Source organism: Sinocyclocheilus rhinocerous, unplaced genomic scaffold (genome assembly GCF_001515625.1).
Source record: "Sinocyclocheilus rhinocerous isolate Xijiao unplaced genomic scaffold, SAMN03320098_v1.1 scaffold240, whole genome shotgun sequence".
In the NCBI taxonomy this organism is placed as follows: domain Eukaryota; kingdom Metazoa; phylum Chordata; class Actinopteri; order Cypriniformes; family Cyprinidae; genus Sinocyclocheilus; species Sinocyclocheilus rhinocerous.
In genome coordinates, this window is record NW_015654534.1 from 760,029 (window position 1) to 769,406 (window position 9,378).

General features: G+C 37.5%; 1 protein-coding gene across 1 annotated transcript in view; it reads left to right on the top strand.

Annotated features, from left to right (window-relative positions):
• LOC107717595 (spectrin beta chain, non-erythrocytic 4-like) overlaps positions 1–9,378 on the top strand; it is an 82,419-nt gene that overhangs the window by 59,780 nt on the left and 13,261 nt on the right. Inside the window, exons 20-23 of the mRNA XM_016524403.1 lie at positions 4,690–4,953; positions 6,905–7,126; positions 7,209–7,298; positions 8,502–8,780. Coding sequence (XP_016379889.1) covers positions 4,690–4,953; positions 6,905–7,126; positions 7,209–7,298; positions 8,502–8,780 — 855 coding nt within the window. The remainder of the gene's footprint in view (positions 1–4,689; positions 4,954–6,904; positions 7,127–7,208; positions 7,299–8,501; positions 8,781–9,378) is intronic.

The window sequence follows — 9,378 nt, forward strand, 5'->3', positions numbered from 1 at the left end:
TCATTGATTGTCGGCGTGTGTGTGTGTGTGTGTGTGTGTGTGTGTGAGTGAGTGGGAAGCAGGCGGTCTGATTCCTGTGCTCATGGGCATCATTTCCATGGTCACTGCTGTATCGCTGTACCAATCCCCTTCCCTTCAGCCAGTCCTGACAGGGAGGATGAATTATAATGGTTGGCTGTGTTGGGGGAGGGACGCTGCATGTTTGTATGTGCATGTGCATGTGCATTTTAGGACTCCATGGTCTGTGTGGAGATCAGGTGGGGGAGGGGCAGTGTGTGTGTGAGGTGTACCAGTTTAGTCTGTGCTCATGCCAGCTTCTGTAGACCTGTCTGTAATACATATGGAAAAGTGTTCTCTAAAAACATCTTTTGCACAAGAGCATTTGTAGAACAAACAATGAAAAACAGAAATAGAGATATAAATAGGTTTTTACATTTTCTACAGAACATTTGAGTGGTTGTTGACCTTTCCCGTGCAAAAGTTGTGGTCGTTGTGTTATGGTGTTTGCAGGTCATTGCTATGTAGTTGGTAAGATGTTTCGAGTATTTTTTAGCATGTTGCTATGCGATTGCTAGGACATTCTGATTGGTTGCTATGTAGGAGTTACATGTCAATCTTAATAATTAAGATCAAATCCCTAATATTTTGAGCACTACCCTTGTGAAAAAGAAGTACACTTTAGCACACTTAGAGTACTTGTTATGGAAACAATATACTTAAAAAAAATAAATAAATACTTAAAGGCATAGTTCACCCAAAAATGAAAATTTTGTCATTGATTACTCACCCTCGTGTCGTTCCAAACCAGTAAGACCTTCGTTCATCTTTGGAACTCAAATTAAGATATTTTTGATGAAATCCGAAAGCTGTCTGACCCTGCATAGACAGCAACACAACTGAAATGTTTTATGGCCCAGAAACGTAGTAAGGACATCGTTAAAATAGTTCATGTGACATCAGTGGTTCAACTCTATTTTATGAAGCTACGAGAATACTTTTTGTGTGCAAAGAAAACAAAAATAATGACTTTATTCAACAGTTTCTTCTCTTCCGTGTCAGTCTCCGCCGCATGTTCACGAGAGTACCATGACGCATGCGTGAGATGCTGCTGATGATGCAGGAGCCGGAGTTCTGACGTAGAACGTCTATCTGTCTTAGTTCATCGTCTGTATATTCTGGTTCAAATAAGTAAGGCTGGGCAAAAAATTGCAATTCATCCTCTCTTTCGAAATCTTCAGACATGTTAACAAAGACATGTGAACATCAGACACGCTGTACATGTTTTATGTACAGCGTCTGTTTTCTTCTGCTTGTAAACAAAGCGCAGTACCTTTCCCGTGCAAAAGTTGTGGCCGTTGTGTTAGGGTGTTTGCAGGTCATTGCTATGTGGTTGGTAAGATGTTTCGAGTATTTTTTAGCATGTTGCTATGCGATTGCTAGGACATTCTGATTGGTTGCTATGTAGGAGTTACATGTCAATCTTAATAATTAAGATCAAATCCCTAATATTTTGAGCACTACCCTTGTGAAAAAGAAGTACACTTTAGCACACTTAGAGTACTTGTTATGGAAACAATATACTTAAAAAAAATAAATAAATACTTAAAGGCATAGTTCACCCAAAAATGAAAATTTTGTCATTGATTACTCACCCTCGTGTCGTTCCAAACCAGTAAGACCTTCGTTCATCTTTGGAACTCAAATTAAGATATTTTTGATGAAATCCGAAAGCTGTCTGACCCTGCATAGACAGCAACACAACTGAAATGTTTTATGGCCCAGAAACGTAGTAAGGACATCGTTAAAATAGTTCATGTGACATCAGTGGTTCAACTCTATTTTATGAAGCTACGAGAATACTTTTTGTGTGCAAAGAAAACAAAAATAATGACTTTATTCAACAGTTTCTTCTCTTCCGTGTCAGTCTCCGCCGCATGTTCACGAGAGTACCATGACGCATGCGTGAGATGCTGCTGATGATGCAGGAGCCGGAGTTCTGACGTAGAACGTCTATCTGTCTTAGTTCATCGTCTGTATATTCTGGTTCAAATAAGTAAGGCTGGGCAAAAAATTGCAATTCATCCTCTCTTTCGAAATCTTCAGACATGTTAACAAAGACATGTGAACATCAGACACGCTGTACATGTTTTATGTACAGCGTCTGTTTTCTTCTGCTTGTAAACAAAGCGCAGTGCATATGGGTTCTACGTCAGAACTCCGGCTCCTGCATCATCAGCAGCATCTCATGCATGTGTCGTGGTACTCTCGTGAACACACGGTGGAGACTGACACGGAAGAAAAGAAACTGTTGAATAAAGTCGTTATTTTTGTTTTCTTTGCACACAAAAACGTATTCTCGTAGCTTCATAAAATTACGGCTGAAGCACTGATGTCACATGGACTATTTTAATGATGTCCCTACTACCTTTCTGGGACTTGAACGTGGTAGTTCTGTTGCAGTCTGTGGAGGTTCAGAAAACTCTCGGATTTCATCAAAAATATATTAATTTGTGTTACGAAGATGAACGAAGGTCTTACTGGATCGGAACGACACGAGGGTGAGTAATTAATGACAGATTTTTCATTTTTGGGTGAACTATCCCTTTAAGTATGGAGATGTGAAACATTGTTTATGATAAATTAAAATATGTTAATAACATTTCTTTTGAAACTTGTATGTCAAGTATATAAATATTTTTGTAATTACACATTTGTAATGAGGAATTTAGTACATTTAAAATATATTAACTTTAAACGTAATATTGAATTGTTACTTAAAATGTTACTTAAAATGAAATGTGCTTTAGTATGTAGTAGTACACATTAAAGTAAGTGTACTTTAAAGCACGACAAAAGATTATTAAAACAATGATTTAAGATGTACTTTAAAATGTACTTTTAATTTGACTTTATTGCAAAGTGCACTTTTTAAAAGTGTACTTAAGTGTGTACTTACGTTTTTACTCTCTTTGTAAGTATACTAAAGTGGTATTTAATTTAATTAATATTATATTACCAGCAAGTACAGTTCTTTAAAAATATACTTCTAAGAGCTGAAGTACACCACAAGTGCACATTTGATACAATTAAGCATACTTAGTTTCACAAGGGTAGTAATAGTGAACGTAGCTAATAGTGTCAATAACAGACCTAAAGGCCTTTAAAACTCTGCACTGTTCTAACTTTTTTTTATCTAAATGTGGAGGCACAGATGAGTGCCTGAGGAACAAATGGGCTTCAGCAGTATTATAATCTGTGTGTGTCTGTGATGGAGCATCTGCTTTCATCGTTAGATCAGCTTTCTCTGTCCTGAGCTGATCTGAAGTGACGCAGGTGCAGTTTTCTTTTAGGTAGGCTGGAGTCCAGACGTGGCCAACTGTACTCGTGTGAATCTGAATCCGAAATCAATCAGTTGTACTCTCATTATCGCTGTGCATTGTGGGATTGAACGAGTGCACTCGATAAAGTCCACTAAGGTTTCGGACACCACTAAATATGGCTGTCCCCTCAAATAGTACCCTATTTAAGGGCATAGGGCAATTTTGGAAACAGGGACAGTCCTCAGCACTCCTGTGATCACTGTGAGCTGATAATCATTAGTTAATCTATCCAATTTAGCCAGCGTATTTTTACAGATGTGCTTTTATTGTTAAAAGAAAAGATGGAGGATGTTGGTGTGAAATCTTTAGTTAAAGGCGTATGTTTTCTATAGTAAAAAATAAATAAAAAATACAACACGCTTGTGAAAACGAGGTGCACTTAATTGTATTTAATGTGCACTTGTAGTATATTTTTAGAAAACTGTACTTGCAGAAAATAATATAATATTAATAAAATGAAAGGCCACTTAAGTGTCTTAACACACTTAAGTACACTTTTAAAAAGTGCCGTTTTTAATAATGTCAAATTCCAAGTTTTACTTTAAAGTACATTTTAAATCTTTGTTTTAAAAATCTTCTGTCATTCTTTCATTTTTTTTGTCGACTAACTTACTAAAGCACATGTAAAGATTGTACTTGATTAGAATTGTAACTATAGGGTGTTTTTTGATATTATAGTTAATATATTTTAAATGTACTAAATTGTAACTTCATCATTACAAATGTGTAATTACAAATGTTTAAATACATGATATGCAAGTTTCAATAAAGATGACATTAAAGTATATTTATTTTTACTATAAAGTACACTTTAACCTTACTTCAAAGATAATAGATGTAATTATGAAATTACATATAAAAATGTACTATTTATGTAAAAAGTTCAACTAATTGCATTTTAATATACATTTAAACTATAATACGTTTTCATTTAATTATATATAACATGCAAATAAGTGTCTGAATACATATTCAGCTCGCACTTAAATATATAATTATAATTATAATTTATGCATTTAGCAGACGCTTTTATCCAAAGCGACTTACAGTGCATTCAGGCTATACATTTTTTACCAGTATGTCAAATATATACTTTTAAAGTATTTCCATAATAAGCACTCTTTTAAAAAGTATTCTAAAGTGCACTTTTTTATCTTTTTTTATTTAACAAGGGCAGCAGTATTTAAGAATCCTATCTGGAAGCTTTCATTACTTTTGCAGTTCCATTTTGTGCCACTAGTGGAACAGAAGCGTCAGTTTTCACCTCTGAATACTGATGGTTTTCTCTGTCTGTTATCTGTTTTCTCAGGAGGGCCAGCGGTTAATGCAGGAGAAGCCAGAGATGAGCGCGCTGGTGAAGAAGAAGATGGAGGAGATCCGTGAGTGCTGGCAGGATCTGGAGAGCACCACCCAAGCCAAAGCCCGGCAGCTGTTCGAGGCCAACCGGGCCGACCTGCTGGTACAGAGCTACTCCAACCTGGACCAGCGACTCGAGCAGCTTGAAGGACAGCTGGCATATGTGGACTACGGCCAGGACCTGACCACTGTCAACAAGCAGCTGAAGAAACTACAGGTCTTTTTTACTCTTATTTCACAGACACACGTATCAGCAGCTTTCACTTCTCTCGCAAGTCTCACAAGCTTAGAAACTCTTTGTGCATCAAGATGATGTTTCCTCCAGATTTATTTTTGATCTGTCAGATTGCTGGTTTCCAATGTACCTTTAATTTGCTCTTTATTTCTTTCCGATTCCTGTGCTGAAGACTTTTCTTTTCTTTTCCACTGCTGCATTTGCTGGTAATATGAGCCTCATCACGGTCCACCGTATGAGTGTGATTCATGTCGCTGGTGTGGCTCTCCTCTCTGACAGCATGCCATGGCTCTCAGCTGATCTGAGTTCAGTTTCAGCTCTGTCCCCACATCACTCCATCCTCATCACCATCAGCGGTATTGTAGCATCTTCATTTCGCTTTCTTGATTTGCACACACCCTCTCTCTTTCTTTCAGTTTGCTTTTATGTAGGGATGCACCGATACCACTTTTTCCAGTACTCGCCCGATACCGATACTTTTATTTTTGGTACTTGCCGATACCGACTTCACCAGAATATATTTCATATGTGCATCATAGGTTGCGGTCAGTGCAGGCTGACCAGTCCTATGAAGCATCTGTGTGTGTGTGTGTAAGGGAGTGTGTGGTTTTTATTGTGTTATATTTCCTGTCCATTTATACATCAGCATATTTCAAACCTTTTGCCTTCAGTAGCATTTACTGTAATTAAACATTTAAGCTCTCTAAAATATTCAAATATGTTAGCTCTCTGTCTCTCCATTTAGGAATGCCGGTCAAAAGTAAACATTTCTAGTGTTAATTCTAATTCTAGATTCTTTTTAAGGTTCCGTTGCATTTTTTGTAATACTCCTTTAGTTTGATATTAACGGTGTTTAAGTCAATGAATTGCTGCTTCTCATTTCAGAATGAAAATAACAATGGTGTGTCTGTAATAATAGGTCACAGGTTTGAATCCCATTACTGTAATTACTGTAGCCCTGAATATATTGTGTTGGATTGGTCAATTACTCTGGTACACTTCACTGTCTTAATTTATGTAACATCTGAGCCGAATGGGTTACGGCATGTGGATCTTTCTTTACACTACCGTTCAAAAGTTTGAGTTTGGTAAGATTTTTAAATGTTTTTGAAAGAAGGCTGCATTTATTTAATGAAAAATGCAGTAAAAACAGTAATATTGTGAAATTTTATTACAGTTTAAAATAGCTGTTTTCTGTTTTGATCATTTTAAATGTTTTTTTTTTTCCTGTGATGCGAAGCTGAATTTTCAGCATCATTACTCCAGTCTTCAGTGTCACATGATCCTTCAGAAATCATTCTGATATGCTGATTTGCTGCTCAAGAAACATTTATTATCATTATTAATGTTGAAGTTGAGTTGTGCTATTTAATATTTTTGAAACTGTGATTTTTTTTCAGGATTATTTGATGAATAGAACATTCAATAGGACAGCATTTATTTGAAAAAGATATCTTTTATTAGTTATAAACGTCCTTTCTGTCACTTTTGATAAATGTAATGCATCCTTGCTGAATAAAAGTATTAATTTCTTTCTAAACATCTTACAGACCCTAAAATTTTGAATGGTAGTATATGTCCTGATACCTACTGTAATTTGACTGTAATTTGGAATTTTCATGGACTTAAGCTTTTTACAAGCACATTTTAATATTAATGAGCTAATGAGTTTTCTTTGGAAGTTTGAAAAGTTTATGATGATGTCATAACTCACTTCCTGTCTCCTTTGGTCTTTCTGGTGTTCTTCCTCTCCTCTTTCTGTCATCATTTTTAACTGTGCTCCACTGTGCTGAACTGTGTATTTCTCCATCCCTCTCTCTTTGACGTCCACTTCGTTCTCCTGTGCATCTTTCCTGTTATACATTTCAACCGATCTCTTCATTGATGTTCTTTTGCTCATTCATCATGTTCACTCCACTTCCACCTCTAACAGACGATGGAGTGTCAGATGGAGGAGTGGTATATAGAGGTTGGAGAGCTGCAGGCCCATGCGGCCTCCATCCCTCAGCAGGGGCAGGTGGAAAAGGTCTCCGAGAAACAAGCCGGTGTGGAAACGCGAATTGTACGACTGATTGAGCCTCTGAAAGAGAGACGTCGTATCCTGCTGGCCTCTAAAGAAGTGCACCAAGTGGGCCGTGATCTTGAGGATGAAATTGTGAGTTTAACAACCTCATTATAACCATTACCTTTAATATATTTTGAAATGTGCCACATGTTGTGAATGTGTTTGTCCGCAGTTGTGGATACAAGAGCATCTTCCAGTGGCCACTTCTCAGGAATATGGGACAAGTTTGCAAGCTGTACAGCAACTCATGAAGAAGAATCAAGTAAGACAGCGTCAAAAAAACTCTATATCCTGTGGAGAACAGTTTAGACCAGCATAAATGTGAAAGGGATAGTTCACCCAAAAATGTTGTCATCATTTACTCACCCTCATGTCTTTCCAAACCTGTATGAGTTTCTTTCTTATGTTGAACATAGAAGATATTTTGAAGAATGCTGGTAATCAAAAAGTTGATGGTCCCCATTGACTTCCATAGTATTTCTTTCCCTACTATGGAAGTCAATGGGGACCAACAACAGTTTGGTTCTTCAAAATATCTTCTTTTGTGTTCAACATAAGAAAGAAACTTATCCAGGTTTGGAATGACATGACGGTAAGTACATGATGACAACATTTTCATTTTTGGGTGAACTATTCCTTTAATGCCGATTTAGGCTGGTCTGGTGCTGGTCTAGTTGGTTGATTAAGGCTAGAATATACTACAAGATTTTAGCCCTGATTTTCAGTCTGGACACACTGATGCTAGTTGCGGACAATCAGAGCCAGTCAGCAGATTTTGGACCGTCGGAATTGGCAGATTTCACAGAAGATCGCATAGTGTATGATGTGCACAGACAATTTTAGAACACATTGTTTTCATTTGTCATGCGTCTTCAAGCAATGAAGTGCACGTTTCTGTTTGAGTTTACTGTGTTCATAGCAACTTGAAAGTCTGGTAGTGTGTGATGCTTGGTCGTTTACAGCAGGGGTTGTCAAAGTGGGGTTATAATTTAAGGTCTGTATGATTTCCGCAATGTGGAAAACATGGACGGAATTGCAGAATCCAGTCATAAAAATGGAATTTACTGTAAAACACTTAAAGTCACGGAATCGTTGTAATTGTGGTGTGGACTTCCCTCTTCTCAAAGAATTACAATGATTTATCGTTCTTAGTGTGAACAGGCTTTTAGGCTACTTGAAATGCTCTATCCCAGTGGTTCCCAACCCTGGTCCTGGAGGCACCCCAACACTGCACGTTTTGCATGTATCCTTAATCAAACACACCTGATTCAGGTCATCGGCTCATTAGTAGAGACTCCAAGACCTGAAATTGGTGTGTCAGAGAAAGGAGATATGCAAAATGTGCAGTGTTGGGGTGCCTCCAGGACCAGGGTTGGGAACAATCCCACATTATTCTTGTGCTCAACAGAAACATATAGAGATATGGATATCGCTGACTGTGTTTCTCATGGTCATCTCCTCTCAGAGTCTGCAGAGGGAGCTTCAAGGTCATCGTGGACGTGTGGAGGATGTTCTGGAGAGAGCAGGTGTGATTGCGTCCATCCGCAGTCCAGAAGCAGACAGCATCAGGGCTGGCATGGAGCAGCTCCATCAGCTGTGGGAGGCGCTGTGGACCGAGACTGAGCACCGGCAGCTCCGGCTGGATGTCATGTACCAGGCGCAGCAGTACTACTTTGATGCAGGAGAGGTGGAGACCTGGCTCAGCGAGCAGGAACTGCACATGATGAATGAGGAGACGGGAAAGGTAGGAGAGGAAAACAGAGAGGCCATGTGGGGATGGGAAACACCAAATAGCCATTCGGGGGTGCTGTTTCTATAGGTCTTAGATAAAATATTATTTAAATTAAATAGTATCAAATAAAGTAATTAATAATTCTAATAAACAAAACATTAGCTTTCTGGCTTGTGTATACAGTATATATATGTGTGTGTATATATTATTTGACCCTCTAACTCTAGCACTCTCTATTCTAATTCTATTCTTTAAAAAAACCTCAATTTTGCACTCTATTCATTTACTAACTGCTAGTTTTCTTTAAAAAAAAAACTAGCTTCTCTAATCTTTTTGCATTTTTTGTATTCTATTTGTTTTCTTTTTATTTATTATACAATTAACAAAAGCAAAAAAGGCCTCTAACACTAGCTTGCTCTATTCTTTTTCTATTCTATCTGTTTTCTTTTTATTTATTATATAATTTAACGTGTACTGCGTTAAGCTAACTGAGACTTGTTATAGCACTTGCATATCATTGCTCTCTTGTTGGTTTTGATTGCTTCCATTGTCCTCATTTGTAAGATGCTTTGGATAAAAGCGTCTGCTAAATGACTAAATGTAAATGTAA